Source organism: Falco biarmicus, chromosome 4 (genome assembly GCF_023638135.1).
Source record: "Falco biarmicus isolate bFalBia1 chromosome 4, bFalBia1.pri, whole genome shotgun sequence".
Classification (NCBI taxonomy): Eukaryota; Metazoa; Chordata; class Aves; order Falconiformes; family Falconidae; genus Falco; species Falco biarmicus.
In genome coordinates, this window is record NC_079291.1 from 66,869,699 (window position 1) to 66,886,581 (window position 16,883).

A 16,883-nucleotide genomic window follows, 5' to 3' on the forward strand; every position below is an offset into this window, starting at 1 on the left:
AACCCCAGCCAGCCACCATTCAACGCTTCGGAATTATTACTGCGGTGTGTTATATATAGTTATTGCATATTGTACCTTATATTTACCAAACCACATTTGGTTTCTGTGCCTCAGAATCTGAATTTTCCGAGCAGGGACAACAGCTGGGAGGGCAGAGAGTGCTTCCACCATACGCAGGTCCCACGAGGTACTGTTAAGCCAGCCAGGATGGGGAGAGGAGGGACAGGAGTGAAGAAACACATGCATGATCACCACGGCTTTTAGGAACAAAATTTATTCCAATTTCAAACAGAGAATTTATTTTAGGAGAAAGATATGAAAATCAATTTCCATCAGATATTTCTGTAATAAGGGTTGTTGCCCAGCAGTCAGAGTGGGATCATTCCAAGAAACAATCACACCCCTGGACTGGAATGAGACAGTTTGGAGCCTGAATAGATCCTGACACTGGGCATCTTATTCAGAAACTCCTTTACCCTACCCTCTTCCCTCCCCCCACCCCAACACGCACAACAATACATGCATTGCAAATGACAAGGTTTAAAAACAGCATTTTATATAGTATCTTTTTAAATAGGATGTTTAAATTGTCTTAAATCAGGATCCTATAATATACAAGTATAACCAAATAATTTCCACCACATTGGCACTTGTAAAGAGTCTCTGGCACTACTAAAGAAGGGGCATTGGCACAAACCATACTCTTAAAAAACTGGGTGCTGCATAACACACTTTATCTCTGCTGGACTCTAACAACCTGGGCTCTGTACAGTACAATACAATGGTCAGCACACTCCGGAAGTACTTTTTTTTTTTTTACTTTTTTTTTTTTTTAAACCAATAAAACACATGAAGAAAACCCATAGTTGAACGCAAGGCCAACATTGCTAGGAAGCAACAACAAGAGACCAAAGAATCCAACTCCAGGAGAAGGGGAGACAGGCAGAAGGGGCAGGAGCTATCTGACACGCTGAAGCAGGAAGGGGCTGTTGCTCACCAGGCAGCCAATCCACACAGAATGGTGCAAAGAAATGGAATGGTCCTCTCCTCACTGACTTTCAAGTTTCAAACTGGTTCAAAGGATGTTGGTTTCTTCAGCAGAGCAAAGATAAAAAGTGCACAAGGAGCAGAGGTTAGCCAAGAGACCACTTCCTCAGACTTTGAGGTTCTAGATTCTCTCCAAGAACCCAATTCCACCTCTTTTCTGAAGGTCAATCTGTTGTCTCAACCTGCAGAAAATTCTGACCAGCCTCACTTTCAGAAAAGATTATATAGGCAAATTTGGTTTAAGGTTTGGCACTTTTGCTAGGGCAGGTATCTGCCAAAGGGCCAGCCAACAAGAGACATGAACCAGTTCTGCAGGAATGCTTCGCTGGCCAAGCTGGAGGCACACAAGCTACTGCTTGCTAAGAAAAGCACGTGCTAACACTGGTTATCTTCTCACACATAATATAGTCCACAGACAATTCCAGGTTACGTGTACAAGTCTGACCCATTCCTCCCCTAACTCAGAATGAGGTTTCAGGAACTCACGAGACAGCCATTGTGTAACGTTCTCCCCTTCACCACGACCGTCACACCAAGTCAGTTCTTAGCCCAACAGCTACACCAAAGTTGCTCAGGAAGGTAGAGCACATGCCTAAACCCTCGTGCCCACAGTCCCGCACAACAACGTGGGTCCGATCTGCAGGAGAAAGAAGCCAAGATCCCTCCTCCTGTGCCAGGGCAGCAGCTCTTAAAGAAGGGGAGGATACAAAACAAAACAAAGTTTCTGATTCAAGTGGAAGTACCACCATCATTCACCTTGGAAATAAAAAAAAAAAAACCCAAACAACCTTCTGGGAAGTTATTTCCAAGAACTTGTATATCTCAGCGCCAGGTTCATTGCTGGCAATAGTTGTAGTGTGAACCATTTACAAGAGGATCACAGAAGCGGAAGAGGCTGGTGCTGCCATCTGCTTCAGATGAACAGCCCTTAGAATACACGAAGATGATTATAAATTCCTCTTTATAGGACAGTTTCTACAAAATGGATCATTTTGGCATAAAGACAAAAAAAAAAAAAAAAAGCAGTAAAACTGATGCAAAGCTGTCTGACACATGGGAATCCCTCTCATTCCTCCCAAGTGTTAAATGCAGTCCAGAGCATGGCTAATCTAAAGAGACGCTGTTTCCCTCAGCATCGCCACTCAGCCGTAACTGGCTCTTCAACTGTTGGTCCCATGGCTACTGTTCCAGCTTGAGCTCTCTAATCGCTCTCAGCAGAGCTTGCTTTCTTCTGTAGTGCTCTGAGACATACAGAGGCTTCCCTCAGCTCTTCTGGAAAACAAGAGGGACCTATAAACAGAATTCCTCAAAATTATGTCCCTCCATATTTTAGTGTTCTAGATCAAAGCATCTTAAGCATCTCAGACAGTTAAGATTTACTCTTACATGTTGTGCAAAACACTGATGTAGTGCTCTGTCTACAAAAGAGACAAAATATCAACAGCCCCCTTCAACAGTGCAGCTCGTTTCGTCTTTTATCTACTGGCAGCCTGCTAGCCTTCAAGGGGGCAATCTGGTCGATCCAGAGAATTTGGACCCAATGCTGCTTGTTGGAATTGAAACAGAAGCATTAGTGATGGCCAAACAACACACGTCCAGAGGTGGGTCAGATTTCCCTGTTTCCTACTCACTCCTTGCCTCGCCACGGCAGTTATCTTCCAGGCCAGCAACAGGTCTTCGGCACATTTGTTCACTTGCCTCAGCTCCTGGAAAAAGCTCTCTTAACGTGCAAAGGCTTCATATCCTTCTGCTTTGTGGAGTTTCATTTGGCACCTAGAATCCAGAACTACTTCCACTCTACCTTCCACCTGCACCAGCAAACCCTGCTGCCTCTGCCTCTACTCTCCCGCTAGACAGAAGTGTGACCACAGCAGGGCTTTCTGGATTCCACAGCAGCCGCGTGCTCCAGCCATGACTACTGTAACTCGATTATCACGTGCACCCTGGAGCAAGTATGTGTGCAAGTCTTCCAAAGAGGATCCACGCTCCTCTAAAGAGAAACACAGCAGCATGTGCCTCAGGGGAATGCATGAACAGGAGAGGGAGAGAGAACCGCTGCTCCCTCCAAGAGCTATCCTCAATCTTTTCAAGTAAGAATCCTACCTATGTCTCAAAGTCTGTCACCCACCAACTCTGGTCCTTTCTAAAAACCTGCAAGCCGGACAAGACCGAGGAATTCTTACGAAGTCATTCAACACACTGGCACAAAAAGAAATAAACAAGGCTTGTTTGCTACTAGCAGCAAGAAAAGAACTAGAGGGTGGCACAAGACTAAGATTTTTCAATCCAGCCAAAGTCTGATGTTTAAATGCCACAATTACTCAGTGTGCTTTTGATATCTGCTGCATAGAGAAGTTGCTCACTTGATGTCATATCCTCTACTCAACAAAACGTTAAGTTTCATTCTGCAAATTAAGCCTTGTGCGCACGCACACATGCGCTTGTGGTGTGGGCGGGGATGTGTGTATGTGTGTGAAAAAAATAAAAACAAAATAAAATAAAAAAGAACAATTACAGTCAGGCACTTCCCCAGGCTCAGCAGCTATTGCTCCAAGAGCTTCCATCATTTGTAGTCCATGAACAAAATACAGCAACATGTAGCAAACTATGTATAGAACATCAATAATTTAAAAAAAAAAAATAATCACAGTCTCCATACCTTTTATAATTGATAAGAAAAAATAACTCAGAACTAGAACATATAAAGAATGGAAAAGTGATGGCTTCTTTTTTTGTTATGCCTTTTTCTTTTTTTTGCACGAGTTGGAGAGCAATCGCTCCTCCCCAACATTTCATCACAGTGAACCATGGAGCGTGTCCTGGGGAAGGGAAGGGAAAGAAGGGGGTGCTGGGGGGTGGGGCGGGGAAGACAAGCAGAATTAGCAAATTACACCAGAGGCACCCTATAGCACAAGGCAAAGGGACCAGTAGCATTCTGCACTCCCACAGTCCAGTGAATTCACTATCTCAGCTGGAAAGTTATTTTTTTTCTATATATATACCATGGGAACAAAAAGGGGGAAAAAAAAAAAAGTGGCTAAGCAACAAAGGAAAGCTCAAGATGAGACTGCCTTAGCTGTTTGGCAAAAATTAAGAAGTAAGCAAGGTGCTGAAGAAATGAGGCATATCCCCGTTAACTGTGAAATAAAAGCAATCTGTTAAAAATATGAAATCAACTACTCTGTGGACAGAGACATGAGACTCCAGGATAACACTGAGCACTTGCCACTCCACAGATCAGACAATTTGCAATCATTACATCATCAAAAATTAAAACTTTTTTTCCTGTCATATTTAAAATTTCTTTTTTTGTCTTTTCTTCACAATGAAGCCTCTCAAGGGGCCAAGAGCAGAGCAGGTCAAACCAGGTTATACTCCTTCAGGTTGAGCTGTAGGATGGTGTCCTTGACAGCTGCAAAGACGAAACGGATGTTTTCTGTGTCTGTGGCACATGTGAAGTGAGAATAGATGATTTTATCGCTGTCAGGATTTAAATCCACAAACATCTTGAGAATGAACTCACGGGCTGCCTGTGCATCCCTCTGTGGGCCTGCAGCAAACAAAGAATAAATACATTAACTGGTTTCTAAGTGCATCCCCTGGTTTGAGCCATCAGACTAATTGCTAGCATACTTTCTCTTACGCGTTACAGAGCTATAAAGAAGAAATTAAGATCATTTATTGCACAGAAGTCCCAGGAGCTGAACTGTCTTATGCTTTTCAGTTATCTCACCATACCCTACAAAAAGCAGTTTTCCAAGGCTGAGGGTTTTGGCAGACACCAAGGCGTTGTTTCAGACCATGCTCTGAAATACAGCATTTGGAATAACCATGTATGCGCTGTGTTCACCCGGTAACAGTGACAGATGCTGGATATACATAATGCAACGCTCTCCTCTGGAGAGGGGATATACATTTCTTCCTAATATATAGATAGATGTTACGTCTTGAAGGATACAAGCATACACTCTGCAAACAAGGGGCATCTTCAGTCCAAACTGCAGCCTGTCCTAACTGGCCGGTCAACTCACAGGAGCTAAAAACTGGAATTTTTGCCAGTATTTACTTCATATTGCTGACAACTCCTCAGAAAAAAGCTACCCACTGATTTTCTTTTACAGTATTGGCATTGCCACGCTCTCCACGGCAAGGACCATCTCTTGAGAGGTGGTCTGATGGGCTCCCTCCCACTCCCAAGCAGTGCAGCATCCCTGGAGGAGCTACAGTAAACACTGATCCCAACAAACTGAAAGTATATGACGTTTCCTGATGTTGCCATCTCCTCTCCAGCTGTTAGTTATGTTAGAAGTAGGCACTACTTAACAGATAAGCTCACCAGCCATTCCCAGCCTGCTGTAAAAACGGGTTGTTTTCCAGCACTGACAATTCCAGAGTGTCTGTGCTTTCAGACAGCAGGGGGCATGGAACGCCAGAAGCAGGAGGACAACTAATAAGGAGCAATTTCATTAGTCGTTTAAAAAGACGAAAGCTTTTTGCAAAATGGCAATTCTTCCCTTACCTTGTATTTTTAAAGCACATAATGACAGTTTATACATGACAGTATGGCAAGAAGTGCGTTGCCTGGTCTCATTCGTCACTACTTTTATTTATTTTCAGCAGTGTAGAGATGTGTTACCAGCCAACTTTAAATGCACTCAACTGAAGAGCCTGAAATGCTATTTTGGCTAAGGAATTTTGTTTCAGACGGGGATTTCTCTGTTTCACACGCGTATTCGTTTTCCACAGCTGCAAATGGCACGCCAATAAGAATTTCACGCTACCTGAAATTTTCCAATGCCATCATTTGAACCACTTGGGTATTTGACCAGTTGATTTCTCAAAACAAGGACTCAAGTCACCTCTTCACTGGAGGGTTAAAATGCCCAGTATATCGGCAAATTGTCACATGTTTATGAAACGGGTTTTACACACAAGCATACAGGTAGGGAAATTAAGACATCCGTTATTTAATACTTCGAAGTGCATATTTAAGGGGTGGGTGTGTGTGCGTGCGTGTGTAATTCCTCATCTAGGAGAGGTTCATTATTAGATCACCTGATCAGATTCCAGTTACCTACATATGATTAACACATTTTTTGTGGCATTTTCTCATTGTTGTAGGTATTTCTTCTCAAATTAAGATGTTCTCCCCATCTCTAAATCATAGCCTTCTTCAAAAAGCAAAAAAAATTCAAACCAAACCACCTCTAGCCCTCCTTCTAGATACACAAGTGTTCCTCCTTAAAAACCACTCACCATCAAACTCTGGGAAATAGTCAACAAGGTGGGAATATAGGATCTTGTCTTCCAACAGATCTTTCTTGTTGAGAAAGAGGATAACAGAAGAGTTTTGGAACCATGGATAAGTGATAATGGTTCGAAAGAGAGCTTTACTCTCTTCCATCCGGTTCTGAAATAAGAAAAAGAAAGCCTTGTTTTCACAAATGAGCACTAAGATGCCTTTCGGCTACCCGCACACATCCTCGGATCTGTATCGATACAGCATCTCAGATACCGTACACAGAATATTTTGGGCCCCAGGTAAGTTCTGGCTCAAGCTGTGCTGGTAAATGGAAAGGAAATGCAAAATCTGATGGACTCAAAAGATTCATTTGATTGGAAGCTATTGATATCAAAAGGCTTTAAAGTCATTTTATGCTTTGACAGTCACAGTGAGAAGACTAGCCACGATACTTCATGTTTTGTCTAGTAGAAAAGGAAAAACTACTGTTACCAAATGGCATTTTTTTAACCCATTAGCGAGTGCAAAAATTCAGTATTGCACCTTCAAATAGATCAGTCGCTATCTAACAAGACAGCAGTCACAGTACAAAGTTAATTCAGTGCAGAAAAGAGGAATGGGCAATTTTGAAGAGCATGCCTTCACATTGCACAGTACCTCGCAAGGCACGCAGAACTAAGCAATTTCAGAGTATTTCAGTATTACTTGAGAAGTACAGATAATTTGGATGCACTCTGCATTTTCCATTCTCAGGGACATCATGACCCATTAAGGCTCATGTTCCCTTTGCAATAGGAAGAACCGAAGGCCAAAACCAACAATACTTGCTAATCCAACTTGGCACCAAGTACTTTGGTACCAACCTCCAAGAAGCTAGAAAGACATTCCTCCTTTCCTTCCACCCTCCTGCAGAGTTCCCATTCTTTGGCTTACCTCATTATCAGACTCCACCAGAACTTGGTCATATTCACTAAGTGCTACTAAAAACATGATGGAAGTCACATTTTCAAAGCAATGGATCCACTTCCTTCGTTCTGATCTTTGACCTCCAACATCCACCATTCTAAGGAAGAGAAATACATACAGGATCACAGAAGTAGCTGCAGCTCTCTATCTGAATGCAAAGGATCAGCACACGACAAGAACGAACGTGGCTCTCTACCATCCAAGTGAACCTGGCACAGGGATGTAATAAAACGTGCTTGCTAACAAAACCATCAAGTTTATGCAATATCCCGCTCCAGAATACTGGGAAGGATGGCCACAGGCAAGTGATCCAGATCCAAATCCCAAATATCAGCATTACTATTTTTAGTTGCATTCTGCTCCGGTTTGCTAAGTAACAGTTCTGAGTCTGAAAAGACAAGTCCTTCAAAACTCTACTCTGTCAAATGAGCAAGCCGATTTTATTTTTTATTAAAGCACCTGCTTGCCTCAAAACTTCCCTCACACAGAGGGCTTTCTTTAGTTATTAAACTTCTCTTAGAATGTGCTGTTTAACAGTTACACACTTCAGCTCCTCAGTTTCAAGTCCCACCTGTGCAGCAACGCTAAAATCATTTTGTCACTCGCCTAAAGCACAACACAAGTGGGTCCATCTTTTAAAAAACCCCACACCTATTTCACAGGTCAGCAAACCAGAAAGAGTAACTTTCTGTTACTAAACAGTTTAAGAGAGATGATGCAGGCTTCTTTATCCCTCTCTTGTAATGCCAACAGTGGTAAAGAAGGGGAGGGAGCACGTAAGTACCAGAGAGGTAGGGAGAAAATTGCTTTGCAGTAGACAGGCATGTCATTGTGCCCTTTATGCCACACTCCATTGCTGGCTTAAGCCTCCAAATACCATCTGCTGCTGCAGCAGCATAGGCAGCCACTTTTGGTGTCATCCTGAGAGCACAAGGCAGGCACAGCAAACCATCTTTGAAGGGAGATTATAGGTACCACACGCAAGGAAATGTTCCTGCACAAAAAGTGGGTCTCCTGAAGGAGAAATAAATGGTCAAAGCGGCTTGAGCTTTGTTAAATTCTTAGATGGAAATACATTCATGTCAAGCACTGCCCAGACCAAGCTTCCCCCTCTCCCCTTTGGTGGCTTAAGCTACCAACAGGTCACTCAGTTGCCTCACAAGCCACCACTTCAGCCTCAGATGCCAGCAGCACGATCCTTCCTGGGAAAGACACTAGTCACCACTTCCTGCAAGATGGTTTTTTGGGCTTTAAGTGTCACTGATTCAAAAGCACGTTGTTTTCTGACAATCAGTGCTTCAGCTTGGAGTTCTCCCTTAATCAGAGTAACATGTTACACCATCCACGTGACAGGAGCGCCTGTCAGCAGATACTTCATAACGTCACAGGACATACAGCCCCACTCAAGCCTCTCAAGGAAGCACCTGGACATTATAACGCAATGCAGAACACATCCTTCCTGAAACCACATCACTCTCTCAGTTCAGCTGTAACATGAATACACTTTGCGTACCTGAAGATAATATTCTCTAGGTCAAAGGGGTACTCTATGATACCGGTTGTAGGAACTCTAACCCGTAGCACATCTTGCTGAGTTGGTAGATATCCTGGGGTAGCGATACGATCCACATCGCTAAGATAGCTACAAGAAGCACAATGGAAAAAAAAAAACACCTTAGGCTGCAGCACATAAATACACAGATTTAAACACTGCTACATTTAGTCTTTCCCTAGCATAAGAAGAAAGTCAGAAGTCACCTGAACTGTTTAAAATATGACATGGAAAAATAACAGAATACACCTTTCGGGAACAGTAATTCACCAGCCCTCCCCTTTTGAAGATAAACAGATACATTAAGGACAACTTTATCAAGTCTGTGTAAGAGTGTGGAAGACAATCTTTACTACAAAGAAAGTTCAAGTACAGTGGATGCTTATATTTCAGAAAACATCAGAGAGACATGATTCTATTTATAGATGAACCTATGTTCCCAGTCTTAGATTTTATTAATAACAAAACCATTAAGTTACTCATCCATGTACACCTGTAGGCCAAAGGACAAACCTGAAGACAACGAGCAACACTGCTGCTGCCTAAGAGCCAGGATCAACATAGACGGCGTAAGGCAGAGATTCTAGCCTCAGGTATATCCAGAAGCAGATGGGTGAACAAGTGTCTTTATCGTCCCACCAGAACACCTCATACCCTCATGAAAAGTAGCAAATGGTAAGGAATTTCCAGATCTAAATCTATCCCCAAACAAACACAGCTTTCCCCCATCTCCAGCAAAGCTCCTTCCCTTTCTGGAGCCAGATTCAAACAAGTTACCAGTTGCCTGCTCCCACAGCTCTTTCATCTTAACTTTTCCGAAGGATCCTTCTGGCTGATGAAGCAAAGTGCCTTTCTCATATGCCTATAATTTTTATCCCAATACATGTAGCCAGCAGACTGTACAGCTTGTCCAAAACACTAGCAAGACTCATCTGCCTCAATGAAACAGATAAAAGGTACTTTAAACAAACTACACAGTGAAATCTACAGCAGTGTTCCTGCTCTTTGAAACAAACTCCAGACTTCAATAAAAAAAATGGACAGGTATTATTTGTTAGACCATTGCTATCATGTACCGGTGCCTGCCAGTGATTATATACTTACTATTTAGCTGAGTCAGAAAGCTGATATTCTCTTCTCCTGTCATAACACTCTTGTATTCCAGGGTCGTTCCACAATGTTTTAATTGCACTTACATATGGCTGCTCAAATGTCATGACCTTTTCTACATCCACTTCCCGGATCAGCACTGCATTGGCCTGGAGATTGGGGGGTGGGGGAAGAGGAAAAAAAAAAAAGATGGGAGGGGTCAGAAGCAGGGGGCACAATCACCAGCAGGCAAAAAATTCTCAGGTGAACTAAATCTTTACATTATGACTTCAAGGATCCATATGCTGGTTGTGGATCAGGTTGCTAAGACCAGAGGGACAATGGGTAGACTACACATCTAAGTCATAGCAGACATCACCAAAATTCTCCCACCAAAGCATCATGTGCTCCTTCACAGAATGAGCTGTCAAACAGCTGCAGATTTCACCCATCATGAGATCACCAGGTGTCCTGAAACACAGTGGTTTGCAAGGCAGAGCATTCACTGTGAAGAACCACAGCCTGCCCAAGTTCTGAGAAGGTTAAACTGCAGCTGGATACCAAGTTGCTACCTCAGGTTTCTTACCCCCCAAAAAATTAAATAAAACTACATTTTGAATAATAATAGATACATTGTTTCAGTGTACGTCAATCAGGATCCCTTTTGAAAGAGAAAATAAAAGTGACCACCCTACAACTGACAAGCAAAGGAAGGACTACAGTCATTACAACAGCCTGTGGCATCTGTGAGGTTATTATCCACACCAAACTGCTTTCTGAAATCTTTGGTACACTTGCTGCAGGAAGGGGCTTTTGCCCATACCACCTGTACCAGGAAAAATAAAAACCAAAGCCAAGTTCTGCACATATTCTCTTAAGTACAAGTTGGCAGATTCTACCCATCAAAACACCACCACCAATGCCCAGGTAAAGCACAGGCAAGGCAAGTTTCCTCACACCCTGCCTATACTCATCACGGAGACTGCAGAACCTCTCTGAAGGTAAAAAAGGTGTTCAGACTCAAGAACTCCTGGTGCATCATCCAGTCCCTATGAACAGTTATTCAAAATCAGCTCCAAGTCACTGCATGACAGAGCAAATAAAATACAATTTTGTTTAAAAATAGTAGGTACTAAGCTCTAAAGAAGCAAAACACACTAAAAAAAAAAATATATATATATATATAAAAAAAAAAATCTCCTGGCACACCCTCCCCCTCCTCCCCCCAAAAAGCTAAAGTAATTTAGACCAGCTCTGGCTGAAAAAAATATTCCTGGACCCAAAATCAGCAAGTGAGACTTCAGCTCAAATCACATTTCTGTGGCTGAGACCAAAACCCTTCAAGAAAGGTTTGTATCTTCAGTCAGTACCTATCAGAAAAAGCGGCTGACTGCAGTAACAGAGATGACTACCAGTAGAGGTGTCTTTTGAGTCCTGCATGTATTTTTGTCAGCTTCAAGTTCCAACGTGAATAGCAACGAAAAGCCCAACACATTTAATTATAATGAATCCTTGAAAAGAACATCTCTCCTACACCATATCCCAATTCCTTGCTCCCACCACCCGCTACACAGACCAGGGCACAAACTGTCCCAAGAAAGTTGTTCTATCCCTTAACACAATCAAGTAAATGGAGTCAGATATCATAAAAATGTCATAAAAAGAGGTCCTTAAGCACAACACATTTATGGGAAAGAGTTCAGGGAGGTTGAGATTGCAATGCAGAAGGACACAAACAGGAACTTAGGAGTCAAACCCTACAATCCCCATTGCCTAAAGACACATGCAAAAACCGTAAGAAACTTACCTTGTTCTGTTCATATTTGTACAGAATCTTCAGGGTTTCCATGGCCCTGATCATAGACTGCATGGCAGTGAAGATGTTTTGGTACACCAGCTTGGTGAAGCCTTTTTTGTCCTCTTCAGAGTAGCCTGAGCCATGAATTATACGCATTTGCTTAATGAACGTGCTTTTTCCACTCTCCCCAGTGCCTACAGAATGTGAGAGAGAGAGAGTTAGGAGCCATCACAAGCAAGGCTTGCTACGGAAGAAAGCAAGCTAACACCAGTCACATCACAACTCAAGGTTTCTATCACTATACTCAAGTACACGCTACTTCCAACCACTTTTTTAGCCGCTTCCCAGAATATTAAGACAGTCTGGATGGTCCTCCTCATCCCCACTACGAACTTAACAGCATAGATGGAAGACATCTTGTCCTTTACAACAGCCTTCAAAAGCAGCTCTGGTACTTATTCCAAATCTCACATTACAGCCACTCCCACATGTTCTGCGTCAAAAGGCCCTTGTCCGTCACACCTGACCTATTCCCAGATACTCCGCAAGATGCTACAATCGCAGCACCGGTCGGAAGGGCCCGGACGTGCTCTCAGGTTGGTACTGCAAACCGAGATGACAGTGAGTGGGCCGGCGAAACCCATTCGCACAGTAAGAAGTGAATTTTCTTTCGGTGTGCTTTGGCACAAAACGCTCTTTACCTTACAGACTAGGTGTCTTTTCATAAAAAAGAACGGAGCACAACAGAATAATCAACTTTAAAGGAGAATGGAGCTCAAGAAATACCTGCTTATCCGTCTGACATGAACAATCCAGTCAGCACATCTGCCTCGTACCCCAAACGACTGTGTCAACATAATGTATTGCTCTTAAGGACTGAAACGATAATCATCCTTGTGGCAAGATACCTTAACATCACTTGCAGCCTCTGGATATTATAGACTTAAAAATAGCGACTGACGGGGAGAACAGAGTAGGATCTGTGCTCTGCCTTGATCCCTGCAGGCTCCTCAGCAAGGCCAGCAGTTCCTTATCACACAGGTTTTCTGCCCCAGAGAAGGCAGGTCTCAGGGCAGCTGGGAGGGCAAGGCACACTCACACCCATGCCTCTCACACTCACACAGCACGTGAAGCGGTCCAGCCCTCTCAGTGCCTGCTTCCTGCACAGTCCGTCGGGCAGGTCCTCCCACTCCTACACTGACAGCCCCAGAAAAGCGTCATTTAAACATATGAAGGGCAACAGATGATATAAGAAGACATGGGAACTTTCAAACTTATTAACGCAGTAAGCATGAGAGAAAAACATCATCGAAGTATCCATGCTGTTCCACTGCCTTGTTAAATTCATAGTTCAACTGGTATTATGGGAAGTACCCAGCAGCTTCCATTCTATACGTACACCGTACCTTTTGTGAAGGTAAAATATGGGTCAAGTCTTGCATGTGATTAGCATACCTCCCCACTTCACCCCACAAGCAACAGCCTAAGCACATACTATACCATTGATGCTTCTGTTGAGTACTTTTGTTCAATCTTCTAAAATCTGCTATCAACAAGCAGAACATATGTAAAAATAAAAAAAATACAGCTCTTTTTAATACAGTGGCCCAGCTCACTTGACTACCGACAGTAAAAACTAAGATATATCACCCAAGTGACAAATCCTTTTGATCTGCAGTTACAAATAAGCGTGCTGGCAGAGCCCTGGCTTTCACCATAGGAACCACCAGGTACTCCTCACAGGAGGGTATAGATATATTAAGACAGGATCTCTTTCATCACAATACACAACTGCTACTCACATGTAGATTCTCAATTACTCATGTTTATAGCACCAGGCTAAAAGGCAAACAAATAAATACGCTCAAATAAAAGCAGCAAGAGCAGCAAGCATGTAACTAGAAGGAGCATGTTTAAAATAAACACTCTCCCCATATCCAAGAACTGACAGAAATTGTGTCAGTGTAGTTAGAAATTAACGTTATAAACACCACTAATATGCAGCAAATCATCTCAAACAGAAAGCTAAACCATAAATGAGGGGGAAAACTGGAAACCGAAATCTTTTGTGGTTTCTCTCACTGTGGTGAGAAATACTTCCTTGTCTTTTACCACAGTAACCAAAACTGAGAAGGAAAAAAAAAAAATGTGGTGCTTCAAAGCATTCCAATAATGAAAACATAAGAGAAACCTCAGCACCAGCTATTCACTTATTTCAGAACTTAAGAGCTCAAACACAGATTCCTCCTGTCACTCCATCACCACCCTTTTTTGGTTTGGGGTTTTTTTGGTTTGGTTTTGTTGGTTGGGTTTGTTTTTTTTTAAAAAAAAAAAAAAAAAAAGAGACACCTCTTGTTTTTACCTAGGCCATCAACAATACAGAACAGCAGTACTCCAGAACATCATAAGCTCTGGTGGGTATGGTGTCCTGCATCTATAAGAGCACAATAACCTCTTTTTAATATGACAACATTGAAAGGAGGAGATTATCTGAATTCACCATTTGCTCTGTAAACCTGTGACAGCATCAGAGTTTACAATAAGTTACTAATGACCCCCAAGTACCTGACAGGCACTTGTAAATACACTACTCAGTCAACAGTATCCCATGCTTAATCACAAGTAATTTTTGTATAAAATATTCGCCCTCCTCCCCACCCAGTAAAAAGATTAGTGACTACCTTATACCAGTGGGCAATATCCAACACCCTGAAATCAAGTTTCTTATTATCAGGTTCACCATTGATTAGCACTGTTATTCTTCACCCCAATTTTCCATTTCAGGCTTCAACAAACTGTCACTAGAGGTAGTGACAAGAAAATTAGCAGAGCTTCTACAAGGCAGAAACTCCCTCCACACATGCACTCTTTTCAAGATTTGGGAAAGCCCTCTCACTAATGCTTGTGAGTGTAAGAACTCCACATAACAGAGGCAAGACAGAAAAAATCCCTGCAAGCAGCAGCTAACGTCAAGGAGAGAACACACGTTACCTGCCACAACTTAAGGTTGGCTGTATCCAGTGAACAGCATCCAGCAAACACATCCTAAAACTAGGAAGGCTGCTTATCCAATATTAACCACCCTATATAGATTTTTTTACAAAAAAAAAAAAAGATCTAATGCTGAATTTTACTTAACTGTATCTTGTAGAAAAGCAGAAAAGATTCTTCAGCAATTTGAATTATTTCTGAAGTGAAATGTTCGGATCCAGGGGGATCTTCTTAACCCAGATCTATCCTACAGTGCCAACCTATTTTGAAACAGCTGCTTCTGTGGGACTGCTTTAGGGAAGCATGAGAGACAAGTTCCCCAATCTACAGGAAGCCTTACAGAAACTGACACCGCGCCTTCAAAAAGTGCAAACGTCAAGCCCTCGATTCTACCTTTCACCTGAAGAACAGCAACATGTTAACCACCAAGGATCCACAGTGAGAAGGAAAGCCCTGGCCCTCACTTAAAAATTACCACTATGCAACAATGCCAGTACTGGAGGCCTCCAAAGGACTGGGCAGACACGGCCTCACTTCCCTTGTGTGAAGTTCTACATTCGTTTTCACAAGGATCATCCTAATTTTTCACCTGTACCTTAATGGCTTGCCAACTAATGAGAGACCCCAAGGGATAAGCTTGGTCCATCAGATCTGCTTCAAATTCCCACTTGAGATGACACAGTATTTAAGACACAAAACAGGTTTCAAACACAAGCAATAATAAATCACAGTACCCACAAAAACTGTAACTTAAGTTTAAATTTGAGGGCTACCTGGACACGAACGTCAAACTCCCTGCTGAAGAAGGATATAAATGCCTGAAAATCTTAGCTGGCTGCTCTTGTAACTGATTACCCATTCCTATAAACCTTATCTAAACACAGAATAATTATCTGTCCGCACAACCACAGAACACCACTACATTTCCATCTGAACACCTACATCCTTATTGCTGCACAGGTGATCTCTACCTCGGAGGGTAACGCGAAAAACTACAACCATTTCCTCCTCAGAAACACGGCGTGTGTGTTCTTACTGCTCCGTCTCCCTTCGGATTCCCTACACAGAGTTCCTGACCCCGCCGGCCCTCCCAGGACCGGGCAAGGGGAACTGAGGAGCCGGAGGTCGGGTTTTCCACAGACGTTCACTCGAGGGCCAGAAGTTCACTGGCGACACCGAAAATCATCAACTCCACCCGTGAATCCCCACGGGCTGACAAAGGCCAGCGCGTCCGGGGAAGCGTCTCCTCCAGACGATTTTCACGCGCGTGTGCGTGCCCGCATTTATAAAGCGGCAGCAATTTCAGCTTCACAGTTCCTGCTTATGTCAAAATCCGCTCTGACAGCCAACGCACCGTAAAACCCAGACAAAGGGCGGCCGCTGGGGCGGCCGGCCCGGCCCGGCAGGCCCCCCCGAGCGCCAGGCTCGGAGGCGGGGATCGCTGGTGGCTCCCGCCGCTTCCCCACCACGCCCGGGCGCGGCCACCCGGACCTGTCAAGCCCCGCGGCGGCCGCCGGCCCCGGGCAGGGCGGGCGGGCCAGGCCCCGCGGCGTGAGCGGCGGCCCCGCGGGCCGGGCCGGGCCCCGGCGCTCCTCACCCAGCAGCAGCAGCTTCAGCTCGCGGCGGGCGTCGCGCTTGTCCCTCCGCAGCTGCTTCTCGATCTCGGCGTTGATGCGCTTCGACTCCTTCACCTCGTCGCTCAGGCAACAGGCCATCATGGACTCCAAAGTCATGGTCGCGCCACGGCCGGGACGCCCCCGCCCACCCCCCACCCCCCCGGCACCGACCACCGGCCTCCGCACGGCCGGGAGCACGGCCCGGCCCGGCCCCCCCTTCCCTCCCCACCCCACCCTCCCTCCCTCCCTCCGCGGCGCCGGCCCGGCCCGGCCCCGGCCTCGGCCCCGACTCCTGCGGCCGGGCCTAGCGCCGCCGCCGCCCCCCTCAGCGCGCTGCCCTCGCCCGGCTGCGCCGCCCGCCGCTCCCTCCTCACACAGCCCCGCCGAGCCAGCGACGAGCCGGCGCAACCCAACCCGCTGCCGCCGAAAACAAGTGCTGACTGACAGGCGTCTGCGCCAATGGGAGAGCGCGGCGCGCGGTGGGGCGGGCCCAGGCCGGCGGGGCGGGGCGCGGCGGCCAACCGGAGCGCAAGTTTGGTTGACCGGTGGGGGGGGGAGGCGCTCGGACGCGCGTTCCCAGAG

At 44.7% G+C, this 16,883-nt stretch overlaps 1 protein-coding gene across 1 annotated transcript; it reads right to left on the bottom strand.

The window, feature by feature from the left end:
- Positions 1–255: 255 nt before the first annotated feature.
- On the bottom strand, positions 256–16,472 carry GNA11 (G protein subunit alpha 11). Its single transcript, XM_056336538.1, has 7 exons — positions 16,283–16,472; positions 11,704–11,888; positions 9,912–10,066; positions 8,769–8,897; positions 7,223–7,352; positions 6,304–6,457; positions 256–4,597 (listed from the first exon to the last, which is right to left on the bottom strand). The coding sequence occupies exons 1-7, from the start codon at positions 16,416–16,418 to the stop codon at positions 4,407–4,409; spliced, it is 1,080 nt and encodes a 359-aa protein (XP_056192513.1). The 5' UTR covers positions 16,419–16,472; the 3' UTR covers positions 256–4,406.
- Between the last annotated feature and the right edge of the window lie 411 nt (positions 16,473–16,883).